This window comes from Nuphar pumila, chromosome 1 (genome assembly GCF_984573655.1).
Source record: "Nuphar pumila chromosome 1, dmNupPumi1.hap1.1, whole genome shotgun sequence".
Classification (NCBI taxonomy): Eukaryota; Viridiplantae; Streptophyta; class Magnoliopsida; order Nymphaeales; family Nymphaeaceae; genus Nuphar; species Nuphar pumila.
Genome location: NC_143249.1, coordinates 44,639,012 through 44,657,060, shown reverse-complemented (window position 1 = coordinate 44,657,060; position 18,049 = coordinate 44,639,012). Strand labels below are relative to the sequence as shown.

At 42.9% G+C, this 18,049-nt stretch overlaps 1 protein-coding gene across 7 annotated transcripts; it reads right to left on the bottom strand.

The window, feature by feature from the left end:
* Positions 1–152: 152 nt before the first annotated feature.
* Positions 153–17,701, bottom strand: LOC149848852 (uncharacterized). Of its 7 annotated transcripts, none has more exons than XM_089997722.1 (6): positions 17,476–17,701; positions 3,730–3,814; positions 3,084–3,260; positions 1,603–1,701; positions 1,273–1,518; positions 153–705 (listed from the first exon to the last, which is right to left on the bottom strand). In XM_089997722.1, the coding sequence occupies exons 2-6, from the start codon at positions 3,796–3,798 to the stop codon at positions 469–471; spliced, it is 828 nt and encodes a 275-aa protein (XP_089853848.1). In that variant the 5' UTR covers positions 3,799–3,814; positions 17,476–17,701; the 3' UTR covers positions 153–468. The 7 variants fall into 7 exon arrangements, with proteins under 7 accessions (XP_089853848.1, XP_089853841.1, XP_089853833.1 ...); XM_089997715.1 differs by having other exon boundaries at positions 17,525–17,701; XM_089997707.1 differs by lacking the exon at positions 17,476–17,701 and adding an exon at positions 16,953–17,433.
* Between the last annotated feature and the right edge of the window lie 348 nt (positions 17,702–18,049).

The window sequence follows — 18,049 nt, the reverse complement described above, 5'->3', positions numbered from 1 at the left end:
CACGGGTCGGGTTAGGGTTGACTTGGAGCTGCCAATATAACCAATAACTGGGTTTATGTGGAGTATTAACTTCACCTGTATGCTAAGCGACCCCGAATTGAGAGGCTTCCTATTCAAATTTTTGAGAGAGAGAGAGAGAGGACTTAAGAACATTGAATATCAAAGCAGCAGGAATTCGCTAAAATTAACAAGGGTTCTCTAACTGTTAAAGACGGTAACATAATCAAAAGCCAACACGAAGTTAATTGTAATTGTTCCCATACGATTAGCTTTTGTACTAGCCGTGCAACAGGGAGAAAAGCTATCTAGGGAAGAAGAACCTTGGATCATCATCCAGATGTGTAGCCTTGATACCGATGCAATTGCCATGCACGCTGGAGGTGTGCTTGTCTGCAACGTCGGTCAATCAGATGGCAGGTGGAGCACTGCACTTGATTTCGTGGGTTCGTCTCTCCTACGGAGTGGCCATTAGCCTCCTCCAGTTGTATCACTGAAACCCCAAAACAGAGCTGCTTTGACATCATCCATGGCCATCTGCTTGGAGTATTCCACGTGGTCATACTTGGAAGGATTCCTTCCACCAAATATTGTTGAAAGAGTTTCAATGTCGAAGGCCTGTCGCATAAGCTCAGAACTCTCACCATTCTTAGAGTACACAAATTTCACTTTTTGAGAGGTCTTGGGATCGAGAAAGTGCCGGACAACCTGCATAGCCAAATTGGAAAGGAATGAGTTGGTAAGATAACTGAAGCCGTTTAAAACAGTTTCAATGATTAAAGTCATGCATGACTATCCAAGATTTATACTTGAGGACAGTGCCCCATATGATCTCCAAATCACACAAAAATATCAATAATAATTTGTGAAATTAACAGGCCCATGATTTTTCATAGCATACCCGTTCATTTTTGCAAACTGATTAAAGGCATGCATGACTGTATCCAAGATTTATACTCGAGGACAGTGCCCCATATGATCTTCAAATCGCACAAGTATCAATAATAATTTGTGAAATTAACAGGCCCATGATTTTTCATAGCATACCCATTCATTTTTGCAAACTCATGCAGTACGACAATGAGCTTAAAAATCAGTACTTTCTCTTTTTCAGAATCTCTGAAAATTTTACATAACATAAAGGAGGCTATATTATGATAGAAGATTATCTAAAAATTCTGGATACTATTAGCAGTTCCAAAAAAGAGGGTGTACCATCATTGCTGTATCCTGATATAGATTAGAGCAGTATATAAGAGGTGATATTCAGCTAACCTTCCAGAATGTTTCAAAGATCTTTGGAGGATTATGCAGAAATCCTACTGCAAGTTTCTCAGGATAGTGATTTTGCAAGATGTTGGTAGTTTCGCGAGCAGTCTTGATGGGTGTGCTGTTCAAAAGTGACCACCCACTGAAGTCGATCAACCAGACCATCTGCTCTTGCCCTTCTGGTAAATTGAAACTCGTATTCTCTAGAATATAAACCAGGTGGCGTAGTTGATTTCCGTGTGACCATGTGTTCTGCATAGATTAGAAGCTGAACTTCAGAAATGTGCATTTTTATTGCTGTCACAAATAAAATAGCTGACAAAGATCAGCAACAACCTCCAGTCCTGGTCTCATTACAAGGACGCTCCTTCCCTGTTTATCACGAAAATCAGCCCTATATAATTTTCCTGTTTCCCCTTCAGTGGCAACCTCATGCTGAAAGAAGTTCAGAATATTTCAAGCACTAATTAAAGTATAAACTATTGTTCACTTATCAATTAACCGTTAAGAACCTGTTACAATTAAAGAGAAGATGCTGCAAACTGAGATGCAGAGTATGAGACCTGGATAAAAGAAACCATATTTGTACACTGAAGGTATGAAAAGGTATAATTACGTGTTTGGAGATTCAATCACGGGTTTCTTATCAAGTGAAAAAAAAAAGTCATTGGAAGCATTTCCTTTTCTTTCCTTTTTTTTCCCTAACGGATGACCATAACCAGATTATTGCAGTTAATGAATTTAGATGGAAAAGATTAATAAAGATTAAGAAGCAGTCAATAGCTTCATCAGGGGGTAATAATTTCTTAGATGTCTTCTTCAATGTTCAATGTGATGGGTAACCAATTAAATGACCTTGTTATTCCACTGCAGCAATTGCTTCCAAGACTACCGACATAAACACAAGTGCGCATTCAGTGGCAGCAGTAATAATGTACAAAAAATAAATGCAGAAAGTATAAGAATGTTTCGTGGTTTAGATTTCAAACTAGAGCAGTTGGGAAAGGATATGATTTTTCAACATAAAATGTCAAGGCATTCAGGTGATCTTGTTGTGGACGGATGCACTTAATTGCACTTGCAGTCTCTGAAGGATGAGAACCAACTATGTAGCAACTCCACCACTAATTCAAGTATTGTATACATCATTAGTCTAATCCTTTGTAGGAAGTACCCGTAATAAAGAATTTGCAAAATGGATCTGTTTATCATAGAGATTGGTTGTTGATGACCCTGATTCACTTTAATTGTTATTTGAAGAAATGGTTGTTGATGACCCTGCTTCACTTTAATTGTTATTTGAACAAAAAGTTCACAATAAACACTTTAGGTAGAAGGCATCTCAAGCAGATGGTTTGAAACATGTTGGCTAGGCATATATTAGTGTATAATCATGCCAGTAGAAAGGAATAGACAGATGGAGAATTTTATGCGTATTAAGAATACCATTAATCCTTTTTTACCTCTCCACCAGTATCATGTATTCTAGCAGTTCTGCAAAGAGCAATGATCAGATTATCAATAGAGAAGCTTGATAAAAATTACTAACATAAAGCATCATCATGCTGTCCCTCAAGGATGTCCAAATCTAGGGATGGGAAAGTAGGTGTTGCCACCATTTGTTCCGCATACAACAAAACACATTTTCACACATGAAAGAAGACAAATATGAGCAAGCAACACCATGCCCTAAAACAACAATTATATTTTTCTGATATTCTACTATTTTAATATTTATGGCCAATCAAACACAAGTTTTTGAAACTGTGTCTGTGTTGAAGTCTGGAAAAGGAAGGCTCATGATAATGTAACTTTACCCATTGGATTTCCTCTGGTTTGTATGTTAACCTCCACTTCAATGTCTCCTCCAACATCCTTTTGGCCTTTTCAACATTCCAGTTGCGCGCTTCCAAGTATCTTTTCAAGCATGCATCAGTGCAAAACTTTAGACTTCGACCAGATAATGGTCCTATTGCAGCTCTAAGCTCATTGACCTGCTTGTTGTATAAAAACCGCACATGTGGACAGTCGGAATAAGCCTAAATGACACAAAGTAATCTAGTATACTAGTAAGCTCTGCACTAATGAAACCTAAATTAACCAAGATTGTAGCCAACAGAAAGAGCAGTTCTATGTCTAGTAGGATATTAATGTATCAAGAATTGCAAAGGTTGAAGCAGACTTAGTATATGCCCGATACTGCCATTATATCCACATCACCAGAGACTGAAAATAAATGGTTTGAGAGAGAGAGAGAGAGATGGGAATTTTGTTAGGCATTCAGATATGAACTATGCTTTGTTGGATAAGAGAACTGAAGTGTGTTACAGGTGATATTTTACATTAACAAAAGCTAAAAAGTTATGTAAATCTGATCATAAATTCTCAACTGATACCATATATGGCGGATGATGTATACAGCATACAACCAATGTACAGTTCATGCTAAATAATTGGCGTTACCTTTCCTTGCTGCAGTGTAGAATCATGCGGCTGATAGACATGATCACCAGGCTTTCTACGAAACATCATTAAAATGGTGTCCAACCTGCGGCATTTTTTATCAAGGAATAAGATGGCTTGTCCGTCCCAATTAAAGCAGAATTACACTAACCAAGACACAGAGGTGATGTGAAGTGTCTCTAACGATCCGCAACACAAGCCTTAACTGATTTAGAAGAGATTGGAGCACATTTGTGGACTCTGAGGTCTACGACCACTGCTACTTAGCTTACACATGCTTAGCCTATGGTACTGCAAAGCAAGCCGGGGCTGGAATAAATCAATATCAACAGATGGAAAGAGAAGGTCTATATTGCTAGGATATGGCATGGGGAGCATACCAAGGCCTCACCAGATATGGGACCCTTGAATCGAGCTTCCACCAAAGTTGCGCTCGGGACATAGTCGGCTTGTCGGTTGTTCACGACATCTAAGCCGCAAAATTGAAGAGATAGGGCTGGGGAGAACCTCAAAGCCATTCCCAGAAAACCAAAGGCAAGCTGACAATTTTTTGCAGAGCCTCTATCCGAGAAACTCTTAGGTAGCAGGGTAGGTGGGTACCATCATCATTATTGGGGTTATACCCAAAAAGAGAAACCGTAAGAAGCAAGCTTACTGTAGAAGCGCTTATGCCCATCGTTGATGTTACATAGAATGATGCCGTTGTGTTCATTTGCAGCCTGTTGGGCTCTGGCCTACATAGGTGAAAGAAAACAAACTTACACATGCATTAACGTGGTTCGGTTGAGAACCAACCTACATCCACGATTCCACGGAAACTCTCTCAAAATCATGAGAGAGGTGCAGAGGCATCTATTCATTATTTAGATACTGAACTTGAAGAGGTTCAGTTACAGATGCATTACAATGAGGGAAACCCAAAACCTTATCTCTATCTCTTGTGGACTTATCATGAACCTGTCCACATTTTGCTGGATAGACTTCAATCCAGCAGGACTCCCATCAGTTTGGCTTTCCTTGACAGCTAAGGCAGTCTGAGGAGAAGAAGTCGACCTTGACAGTAGGGATGGCAATGGACCGCGGGGCGGGGGACAAGGTCTCCACCACCGCCCCTTCTCAAAATCCGAACCTCCATCACCGCATGGGGATGGATTTTAACCTCCACCCCCGCCTCCATCCCCGTTTAATGTCCTCCATCGCCGGTCCAAACGGGGGCGAGGCAGGGCAGGGCCTCATTTCCCCTCGGTCTATTGCCATCCCTTAGAAGGATTGGGGGCGGGGAAAGTGTAAGTCCATCCCCGCCTCCATCCCCGCATGGGGATGGATTTTAACCTTCATCCCCGACTCCATCCCCGTTTCATGCCCTTCATCCCCTGTCCAAATGGGGCATGGCGGGGCCCCATTTTCCCCCAATCCACTACCATCCCTACTTGACAGGGATTACTGATCATCTGTGGCCTTCTCTGGAGGAGTCCCAAATGTTTCAATATCTTTAACAGCCCACCTCAAGTGCAATGGCACAGGAAGGACGTTGAGCTTGTAACAGAGACCACAAAATCTTTGTTTGGACAAAGGCTTTGTAAAAGTATCAGCCACCTGATCTTTGCTAGAGATATATTTAATGGCTTTTCTCTCACAAAATGAATGTCAATTTCAATGTGTTTGCATCTGATGTGATAGATATGGTGAAACTCCAAATAAGTAACCCCTACATTGTCACACCATAACGTGGGAGTATTTTCCATTTTGATGTCAAGCTCTTTGAGAAGAAAGTGCATCCATGTAACCATTGCTGCAGTATTGGCTAGGCCCTATACTCAGCTTCAATACTGGACCTTGACACAGTGGTTTGTTTATTGGAGCTTCACGAAACTAGATTTTGACCCAAAAAAATAGCATATCCACCAATCGACTTTCTATCATCTGGGTATCATGCCCAATCTGCATTTGAAAATGCTGATAAGGCTAAGGAGGCTGAGGGTCTTATCAAAAGACCATAATGGATAGTTCCCTTGAGGTATCTCAAAATATGTTTTACTGCAGACCAATGATCCTTAGTTGGTGCATGCATGAATTGACATACTTTATTTACTACATGTGCAACATCTAGACGAGTCATGGTAGCATATTGCAACGCTCCAACTATGCTACGGCATATAGTTTGGTCTTCCATAGGTTCCCCTATACCAGAAGCCAAAGAGGGAGATAGAACCATAGGAGTAGAGTTGGGCTTAGCTCCTGTCATGCCATCCCGATTTAAGAGATCGAAAATATATTTTCGTTGGCATAGGAGAAGACCTTCAAGAGTATGAATAACTTCAATGCCCAAGAAAAAATGTAAAACTCCCTAGTCATTTAGAGCAAATTCTGCACTCATTTTATCAATGATCCATTGCACGACTAGAAGAATTCTCAATTACTATAATATCATCCACATAAACCAAAACATACAATTTCAACTGATTCTTATGAAAAATAAAGAGAGAAGTGTCAGTTTTGGAGTCCTTAAAATCCAGAGATTTTAAAAAAGAGCTAAGACGAGAACCAGGCTCTGGGAACTTGCTTTAGACCATAAAGAGCTCTCTTCAATAAGCAAACATGATTTGACTGTTTTGGATCTTCAAACTCATGGGATTGATCAATGAAAACAATCTCTGAAAGATGTTCATTCAAGAAAGCATTATTCACATCAAGTTGGTGAATCATCCACCTATTACTGATTGCCAAGGAAACCACTGTTCTGATAGTGGTTGGTTTTATAACCGGATTGAACATCTCAAAATAATCCAAACCTTCTTTTTTAATGTAGCCTTTGGCTACTAAACTGACTTTGTACCTCTCCAATGAACCATCTGCTCTCCTCTTGATTTTAGATATCCATTTGCATCAAATAACATGCTGATCTTTCTTTGCAGGAACTAATTCCCAAGTGTGATTCTTCTTTAAGGCTTAAATTTTCATTTGCACAGAATCATGCCACCTAGGGTCTTGATTGGCAAACTTGAAACTAATGGGTTCTACGTCATTAAGAAGGGTAGTTAATAAGGCAATGGGAACCAAATACAAGGTAGACAGATAGGACTTGGATTTCCATGTTCCATCTTGAAGCTTGGTGACCATGTGATGGGTTCGAACAGAGTTAATGGAAGCGACTAGGCAAAAGGGGAAGCGCGCTTCCGAAGCGTGAGGGGAAGCGTCCCCCTTTTTTGGGAAGCGCGCTTCCCTTTTATGGGAAGCGCGTCCCCCTTTTATGGGAAACGCGCTTCCCATAAATGGGAAGCGCGCTTCCCCCACGTTTCCCTCACGCTTCCCCCTCGCTTCCCCATTTTTTTCATTTTTTTCGCTTCCCCTCGCTTCCGGTTCGCTTCCTAGGTCGCTTCCGGTTCGCTTCCTAGGTCGTTTCCGAGACGGTTCGGAATTTTCTTCTAAGTGGTCCCACGCTTCCCCACTTCCTAAATTTTTGAAAGTGCCTCGCTTCCCGTATCGCTTCCCGCTCCCGCTTCCTTGACTGGTAACTCTGGGTTCGAATAGGTAGAGACAACTGAGGAAGATCTTCTTGATGGGATAGAGAAGGGATAGAAATTGACTCAGGCTTAATGGGATGATTATCAAGTTGAGGTGACTGGGCAACACAGTCTAAGTTTTCATTATTGTCACTGGGTTGGACATGACCAACCACATTAGGGATGACTTGAGTGTCTACCGAATTTTCAGGGGAGATTTCACTGTGTATCCAGTTTTGAGGGACCACAATGACTGGAACAGACTTATCAGGCATATTCAGTGACTTAGTCGGTTTAATGGGATTGACACAAGGAAATTTGTTCTCATAAAAAACATGGCGCAAAATAAAAACTTTTCCAGTAAAAGCCTGCACAGCTTAGGAAAACAGATTCATCTGATTTATAATTCAGTTTGTGATGTCTACATGGTTCCAGACAGGAAAAGCACGCACATCCAAAAACCTTAAGAAACTTATAATTAAGTTCAGTTTTAAACAATTTTTTAAGAGGAGAGACATAACTAACGGTTTTCGGAGGAATTCAGTTAAAGAGATAAACAATAGTAGATAAAGCATAATTCCAATATTTTGAGGCAATACCTACTCGAGCCATCAAGGTTAAACCAGTCTAACAATATACCTATGTTTCCTTTCAGCAACACCATTTTGTTCATGAGTATGTGGACATGAAATTCAATGTCCAATGCTGCATGAACTCAAGAATTTAGATAGTGCTTGATATTATCCTCCCCAATCTGAGTGGATATATTTAATTTTTCTTTCCACAATAGTTTCAACATGCAACTTAAAAAGTTTGAATATTTCCAAAACATTGGACTTATTTTTAATCATATAAATCCATGTGTATTTAGAATAAGCATCAATAAAGGAAACATAGTATCTGAAACCAAGAGTACTAGCAACAGGAGCTAGTCCCCACACATTAGAAAAAATAATATCTAATGGTCCTTCAACTTTATTGCTAGCATTATCAAATGGAAGGTGATGACTTTTCCCTGTTGACATGCTCTACACACCGAATTATAAACTGAATCCAAAACTGGCAAACCGAGCTTATGTATAACTTGCTGAACTACTTTAAATGCTGGATGGCCTAGCCTCTTATGCCAAACGTCAACAGATGTCCTTTCCCCCACTAGAGTCTTTGGAATAGCTCTTCTCTTTAAGTGTACCTGATACATGCCTTGCTTACTTGTTCCTTGAAGAAAGGTTTTCCCTGATGTTAGATCCTTCACATAACATTCAGGTGAAACTCAAAAATAACATTATTATCCCTGAAAAATCTATGGTCAAATAACAGGTTTCGGGAAATCTTAGGAACATGCAACACATCGTTTAACTTCAAAATAGAGGAAGAACCAATATGAGATATAGCCAAACCTGAACCATCCCTAATACAAACCAAATCTGGACCTTGATATTCTGAATGAACTGATAAATTATTCAGGTCACTAGTCACATGATGTGTGGCCCCTGAATGAGGCTACCAATTATCATCACTGGCAATAGAACTTTCAGAAGTCACCACTGCAGCATGATAGACATTTGGAACATTTGATCGATTTAAGTTTTGCTGACACTGCTGAGCAATGTGGCCAACCTGATCACATAGCTGGCAAACAACATGGTTTCCATTGAACCCATAGTTGTTAAAATGTACACCATTATTCCTGTTATAGTTGTTAAAATGACCACCATTATTCCTTCCTCTACCACGATTTTGATAGTTCCCTCTGTTCTGTCGCCCTCTGAATCCTTAATTTTTATCTTGACTTCCATCAAATTGCTTGGAAGTCATGTTAACAAAGGGTGTGACCAATTCACCAGAAATCTCTTCAAGATTCGCAAGATGTGCCTCTTGAACAAGTAACAAACTGTGCAACAGACTCAAAGTAACAGGGTCAGATCTAGTCTCTATGGAGACTTTGAATGAGGCATATTCACTTGAAAGACCCTTCAAAATTTGCATAACAAGATCTTCATCATTTACAGGCCTTGAAGCAACGGAGAACTGATGAGCAATAGCTTTTGCTCTTTGGATATATTCATCAATGGATTTGGATCCCTTCTTTAGGTCTTGCAACTAAGACTTAAGTTGCAAAATTCACTGCTTTAAAGCTTCCCACACATCATATGATGTAGACAGACCTATTATTTGACTGAGGATTGGTTCAGTCAAGGAAGATATGATCCAACTAAGAAGAAGTTGGTCATGCCTCATCAATTCAACATATTTAGGATTGAGGTCTGGAGAGTCAACACCGACTTTCTGAGGAGCAGGTTTCGATCAGTCCACATAGCCTAACATATCATAGGCATTCAATATGGGAATGAACTGAGATTCCCAAATAAGATAATTTTCTGCCGTCAATTTGATGGACAGAAAATGATGAAGTGTGTTTAGAGCACTGAACATACCATATTGATCTGCCTTCGAACCTTCAGACACCATTGATGACACGTCTGCCTCTGATACTATGAAAGAAAACAAACTTGCACAGGAATTAACGTGGTTCGGTTGAGAACCAAGCTACATCCATGGAAAGCACAGAGGCATCTATTCATTATTTAGATACTGAACTAGAAGAAGTTCAGTGTAATCAGATTGTAAGATTGTACAGATGCATTACAATGAGGGAAACCCAAAACCTTATCTCTATCTCTTGTGGACTTATCATGAACCTGTCCACATTTACAAGTATTGTGCTGGATAGACTTCAATCCAGCAGGACTCCCATAAGTTTGGTTTTCCCTGACAGTTAAAGGCAATCTGAGGGGAAAAAGTCGACCTTGACAGGGACTCCTGATCAACCGTGGCCTTCTCTGGAGGAGTCCCAGACGTTTCAATATCTCTAACAATAGGGACAAGAATCCATTCTTTACTGCTGGAGATATTTAGGCAATCAGACAGCCATTTTCTATGGAGAGATGAATTGGAGAGCCAAATTACACTCCGCCTTCCTAATTGGTTCTAAGGATAGATGACATTAATTAGCAATAGAGGGGAAAAGAAAGAAAGGAAAGAGGGGCTGCACTTACGAAGGAAGGAAAATTAATAGGGCCCCGCAGAGACCCTTTCGGAACAAGTCTGATCAATGCAAACAGTAGCCTTGGAAATCTACTATCACAGAGAGCCGAAAGAAGATCAACATTAATACTCATGAAGATCAACAAAATGTTGAACCCATGAACCAAACAAGTAGAAAACAAAACTAAAATATAGAAAAAACAAAGCTAAAGAAAAAGAAACTACAGACAGCTAGCAACAAAACAACAAAGCCAACTCAACCAGGATCCGCAGGATTAGAAGAAACCACTGCTGAGTGAACGTCGTTCAGATGAGAGGAGAGGTCTCTAAGATGCATACGTAATATTGCATACACATCAACCAGGATTTTATGGACAAGATGATTAAAGATGACCGGAATTTGACGGAAAGTAGCATCATTGCGTGCCATCCAAACAAACCACCAAGTAGTAAGCAACCATGTCTTCCAGATCAGTCTCCACCGCTTGCATCGTCTAATTTCAATAGGGCCCAGGAGAAGATCAAGCGCAAAAGACTCCTCTTTGACAATTACGTTCGGAGATCTCCACGACCTATTAAATAGGGCCACAAAGATTGGGCAGGACCAAAATAAATGAAAAGTAGTTTCTTCAGCAGCTTGACACAACACGCACCAACTTGGAAACTGAAAGCCCAACTTCTTTAAATAACTGTGAGTCTGAACCCTATCACGCAAAATTAACCAAGCCAAGAACCGAGATCTTGGAGAAGGGCCCTTACCCCATAACGCACACTCAGGGAACCAATCTTCCCCTGGGGGGAGCAACGATCTATACACTTTGTGGGTGTGGAACGCTCCATTTGGTGTAATCGCCCATTGCAACCACTGATCATAATTTCTAGCATCCCCAGTTTGATCTCTGAAGGACGATAAGGCTCTCAGCCACATGCTTCGCAAGTGCGAGATCGCCAGACCTCGGGTTCCATGGCGAAAATGAGATAAATCAAGAGCACCATATTTAGCATGAAGCAAATGAGCACATGGAGAGCCTGGTTGATGGGCCATCCAACATTGCTTGGCTACGAGAGCAATATTCCTCTGTCTTGGAGCAAAAACACCTAAGTCAGCCATACGCCTAGGTAACACCACCGTTCGCCAACCAACCAAATGGCGCTTACTCTTAAGTTGACACCTAGACCAAAGAAAATCCGACATTAAACGACAAATTTGCTTCTCCACGCCCACAGGCATCACGAACATTGACATGAAGAATTCAGGGATAGAAGAAAGAACATGTCTGATTAAAGTCAGACGGCCAGCAATGGAGAGATAAGAAGCCTGCCACGAAAGAAGCTTGCTTTTTACTTTTTGAATAGTTGGAGCCCAAGCAGCGGACGAGAGGCACTTCACTTGTAACGGCAGCCCCAAATATGTCATCGGCAACTCAGAGATTGCACAATTAAAAATTTGTTGGCCCAATGCAAGCATAGGAGACTGAACATTGAACATAGTAAGAGAGCATTTGCTATCATTTAGGGAAAGCCCAAAAAGAGAAAGAAAGAACTGGAGAATAAGCTTGAATCTAAGCATTTGTTGCACGTTTGCTCGCCCAAAAATAATCATATCATCAGCATAAATAAGAATATGGTCCGAAAAATCTGAAACATCTAGAGGATCTATCAGGCGTTTCTCCGCAGCACGCTTGAGCAACACCACGAGACCCTCAGCAATGGCATTGAACAACAAAGGCGATAGAGGGCAGCCTTGCCTTAATCCATGCCCCAACTTGATCTGGCCACCTCTAGTGCCGTTAATCTTAATCATGGCATGAGCATTAGAGACCAATTCCTTCACCCACCCAGAAAAACGACGACCAATGCCAAAATTGGATAACATTTGAAATAAGAAGGGCCAATGCACAGAATCAAAGGCTTTATGAAAATCCAATTTAAGAGAAAAATAGGGCTGGCCACTAAGATGTAAAGAGTGAATGACTTCAGAGGCCAAGATGAATGAATGGTGAATCCTCTTATTGTGGATAAAGGCGAACTGAGAGTTCGAAAAAATTTGGTGAGCCACAACCTTCAACCTATTAGCCAATACCTTAGCAATCATCCGATAAAGGGCACTCATAACATAAATCGAGCGAAACCTAGAGATATCAGTGGCAGCATCCTCTTTTGGAATTAAAGAAATAATTGTCAAGTGGGTTTGAATAGGCAATCTGGAGTTGCGATAGAACTCATCAAACATGTTAATAATATCAGGCTTCACACAAGACCAAAAAATTCTGAAGAAATCCACATGAAACCCATCAGAACCTGGAGCTTTCCACCCCGACAACCCTTTGATGGCCCTAAAAATCTCATCTTCAGAGAACCTCATTTGCATAATTCTGGCTTGATCTTGCCGAATCAAACCGACAGAAACAGGGCCAATGACACCCTTCGCAGTAAGTGAAACAGAATATAAATCTTTAAAATACTGAGTGACAGCTGAAATAACGTGTTGATTAAGGTACGAAACGCTCCCAATGGTGATTGATGGGACGACATTCCTCCTATGACGATGAGAAGCATATGAGTGAAAAAATTTAGTATTATCGTCTCCGGCCGCAAGCCATTTCACCCTTGCCCGTTGCTTCTATCTAATTTCCTCTTTGACCCTCCAGTTTTTCAAAAGCGTTGATAAGTCAATAGATCTGTCCTGCAAACTCTGTAGGTGAGAATCAGATAGAGACTCCGGGGAAGACATAGTTTGATACAATGCTGAAATCTCTTGCTCCCAAGTAGCCATTTAATGAAATTTAGCCACATCTCGATTATGGAGCCAAGCTTTGATATCCTTTGCGAGACGAGACAACTTTCCATGACACCGGATAGTTGCCCACTGCTTATTGGAAGGCTTGTTCCAAGAGTCTAAAATAATAGTGTGAAAGTCTGGCTCTTGGAGCCACCATTGTTCAAACACAAAACTCCTGGCGTGTTTAAAACCATCCCCCCAAATAGTGATTAACTGACCATGGTCCGAGATAGAGGGAGCCATCAAGACACACTTGACATCGGGAATGAGGTCCAGCAAATTTGGAGTGACAAAAACCCTGTCAAGAACTCTGCAGCATGGGCGAATCCGCCTATTCGACCAAGAGTACTACTCCCCAATAAAAGGAATTGGGTAAAGGTGATGTTGATTAACAAAATCTTGAAAACCTCGCATGGATGGATTGAGATGAGCGAGATTATTAGAATCCTGGATAGACAAAAGACAATTAAAGTCCCCCATAAGAAAATGATACTCCCTGTTTGATATGACGATCCTATTTAAGTCGTTCCAGAAAGCAGGCCTCATGACAGCGTGATTCGGGTCATACACAACTGTAACCACAACCCTCCTGCCACTGTCCTGCAAAGTTAGGGCAACAAACAATGAAAACAGACCCATGTCCAGTTGAGAAATATTTAAATATTGCTTCCCCAAAATAAGGATACCACCAGCATGGCTGACCGCAGGCTTAAAAAAGTAGTCAACACCCCTCCATATACCAGAGGCAACAGAACGAGAAACTTCATCCATCTTAGTTTCACAGATAGCAATTAGGTCAGGCTTCTCCTGTCTAACCCAATTAGCCAAAAACGTACGCTTAGATGGGCAATTCAAGCCCCTGATATTCCAACAAAGAAACTTCATGACACACAATCTGGAAAAATCCGGGGAGTGTGTGGCCTCGCCGACCTTCGTGGAGACCTGCCATCGAAAGTCGTTACATTGAGAGGGTTGCTCCTCTGCCTCTACTACCACTGTTGACATGCCTGTGTCGAACAACCTCTGTATGCTTAGTAGCCCTCGAAGAACCAGGGGAATCACCCCTTAGACCAGAGCCAACATCAATTGAAGGATCTAAGGAGCCACCTAGGATAGTAGAGACTGCCGAAATGGTAGATACCATATCGACAGTTATATGAATCAACTGCGATGAGGAGAGAGAGATATCAAGCATCCGGTCTGCCTCTTCAACCTCAACACCCAAAGGCGATAGAGTGAGGGACTGTCGAGTAACCGGTGGAGCGGAATGGAGAGTCACACACCTCCAAAAACTACACACAGAATCAGTGACGGTAGAGGCAGTAGAGGTGGCCTCATTGACGGCTGACGATAAAGGAAAAGGAACTGATAGACCAATAATCATGCATTTGTGAGCCTTAGTGGAACGAGCATTAAACGCCATAATGTGAACCACCATGTAATCAAAACGCCTCAATGGAAAAATAACGAAGGACGATAGCAAAATTGACTTTTTCTCACCTTTTGCATGACTATCTAACCAAGCTGTCAATCCACCTCGAGAAGGGGCCCTAGTCGTGAAAGGTACTGAGTCACTGACAGAGAAATCATGATGGGCATGAGCATGGGAAATACTGATGGACTTATCATAGGTTGGATAATAATCAAAACTACTTGCAGCAGAAATCATGGGGCCCCCCGGCAGCACGTTCGATGGTCGTTGAAAGGGAGATACGAGAAGTCGAACAGACGTGCTAAGTTTGGCAACGTACGCCGGAGGTGATGATATAGCCAGAGCGGTAGGAGAAAAGGATTTTCCGGTGAACTGCCTGGGCAGAGCATGAGATAACTGGACCAGGACCCAGATAGTCCCAATCTTGATGGCACGAAAAGAAATCTTCGGCTCTTGAAGATCTTCAATATGCACTCATGGCGAAAAAGAAGTACGTCGTGAAGGTCGCTTAGAACTCTGACAAGCAAAGTGGCTCCCCAACACAGGAGATTTGTGGGAGTCAAGAGGCTTTCCGGTTGAATGGTTGTGAGGAACGCTTATTCGCCTTCGCTTCCAAAAAGGATGACGACGTGCAAGGAAAGATGAACCACACCTATGGCAATCAAAGCATTTCTGAAAATTTAGAGAAAAACATGAAGCGCACCACCAATCTCCCAGTCTAGCGCGACGCAACTGAGATCTTGTGGGAAGGGCACAAAAAGAGCGTTGTCATAAAGGTTGAACCTGCTGCCAGCCTCGATCAGTGACCCAATGTGGAAGCTCCCGAAAAAAGAAAGGCAGGTCAAGCAGCGCCATGACAGAACAGGCTTCGAGAGGCTCTCTCCTAACGGTACGGATAAATTTTCTAACATCTGATATATGAAGAGAGCCCGCATCCAGGCATGAACCGAAAACATCCGAGAGATTGAAAAATAATCGATGCTTGAGTCTGAACGGTAGGTCAACATCGAGACCCCACCGTCGAAGGGCGAATGCTGCACCCCAGTCATTAAGAGCATCCTGAATGATATGAAGGGCCCTCCGATTTGCTCCCAAAGAACAATCAGAAGCAAGACCCCAAAAAACACGCGACGAGCAACTCATGAGGGAGAAAGGATAGAGAGAGGGATGGTCGACGGTTGCAGTGGGAGGTCGACCTTTTCGACCTATTCAGCAGTCATAAAACCTCTCAAAATGCCAAAGAACTTGATGGCTGAAGGATGGTGGGCGATTGCAGCTGGTGTTGGCTCCGATGCGGTGAGGTACGACGCTGTAGAGGTCGGGCGATGGTGGCTCTGATGCGATGGCAGGGCGAAGCTGGAGGGGAGGTCTGGCGACGGTGGCTCCTGAGCGGCTATGGTAGTCGCTGCAGTGTTGGTCGGACTGCAGAGGAGGTTGGGCGATGGAGGTTCCGACTTAGCTAGGGGCGTCACAGCAGAGGAGGAGGGACGATGGTGGCTCCTGGGCACCGAGGGGCGTGGTCGAATGTCGCCTTCACCGATCACCGGAAAAACTTCAGGGCCACAGCAGCAGCGGGAGTTGAAAGGAAGGCAACCAAAGATCTATGGGAGCTGTGGAAGAGGGGTAGAAGGAGCGATGTCGCGGCGGAAGGGACAGAAATTCAACCCTAGGGTTCCGCACCTCCACTGGAAACCCCAATCTCCCACCGTCGACTATGCATCGGTTTCAATGGAAGAGGCATTGCCGGGCGACGAAGCTGCAGCGGCTGTTGTGAAGAAGGGAAGATGCTGGGGGTGCCTGAGCGAGAGGATTGGGGAAATGTTTGGGGGGGGCGGGGGCTGGATTTATCGTTATACCAAGGGAATCGTCCGACGCGTCGATCTATTTAATGGACCAGTCTCCCACTGGAACGACGACTCCAATCCACGAAATCCAACAAATCAACATGAATCCTTTGGGTTGCAGTGGTGGTCTCGAAGGACATGGCGGACGAGGGAAGGGGAGATCGAGGAGAGAGAGAGAGAGAGAGACTGGTGCTGTATTCCAAGACAATCCCCGAGAGAGAGAGAGAGAGAGAGAGAGAGAGAGAGAGAGAGATGTAACGCAAACAGCCAATGGTGCGTGCAAAAGGGTCCTTGATGGCGGCCAAAGCCCTTTTTCTCGTTTTTATTTTATATATCGCGCGGAGTACGTTGGTCCGCACAGGTGCATTGTTTGAAGTTTGCAGCTCCTCGTATATAAAACAGGGCAACAAAAGAGAGATCAAAATGAGTAAATCAATGAAGTGAAAACACAACATTGTCAAAGGCAAGCACTAAGAAACATAAATAATTGCAAGGCATGGAGAGTACGGGAGGCGTACGCGTAGCCAGAACCTCGTCTAAGATCCCTTAAAACACAATAAAACCTGTAAAGGAAGAGAGGGGAAAAGGAAAAGGAAGAGAAAGGCAAACCATACCAACAAAAGAAGCTGATAAAATGGAATGCCTGGTGATGAGAGCCCTCAACTTTCAGATCCTCATCCTATTCACACGTAATGGAGAGAGAGAGAGAGAACCGAACAACGAAGGAACAGTGCTACAGACGGCCGGCAGAAGCAAAGGGACTATTAGAGTCGAGAGGGGGCGACCTGGAATTGGAAAGGTATAAATCATGTGGAGAGCAGTTACTAGGCAGCCCCTACCGCTACCAGTTACAGGCTTACAGCAAGACAGGGAAGATTTATTTTTTGAAAGGCAAGGCTGGGATTAGGCAGACCCCACCAGTTATTATTCAATCGTACCACTGGGAAACGTACACTGACAGCTCCTAGAGAAGAATTACCATCTTATATAGGGAAGAATTACTCTACTGGAAATTTTATGAAAACGAAAATAATTATAGGACAGCGACGGAGTTTGCAATGTTTCATCTTGCTCGGGAACTTGATGGCGCAAAGACAATGCAACTGGATTCTATTAGTCTTCCACCATGCTCCTAACCTGTGCAACTTGGATAGGGCAGTGTTGTGAGAGGCCTACGCCTCAGTACCTGAAGCTTACGCCTCAGAGGCGAGGCGCACGCTCAAGGTACTGAGGCGTTGCTGTGATGCGCCCCTCATCAACCTCCGACCAGTTGTGACCACCGACCACCGGAGTTGCTGTGCTGAAGCTGCTGCTCAGTCTTCTCCGACCACCGGACAACCGGCATATCCCTCGCTTCCGTAACAGCTGGGTGGGTGGTCCTTCTCTTACTGCCTCCCCTCCCACCGCTTCACTTCCATTTCAGTTGTGAGAGGTGTAAGCTCTTCGCCTCATCGCATTTAACAACCTTGGGATAGGGTAGGATGCCCGAACTAGGCACATGGCCGGGATCCAACGTCGTATCCAAATCGCTCCACGTGGTTGGTAGGAGCTGTCAGTCCACGTCTCCTCCTTCCGAGACGTTGCAGGTTCAAACCCTAGTGATGATATGTTGAATAATAACGGGTGGGCTATGCCTAACCCCAGCTTGCCTTTAAAAAAAAGAATAGTAACACCCTCTGCCCACTGAAAAGCGAATCAGCTTTTACCTTTC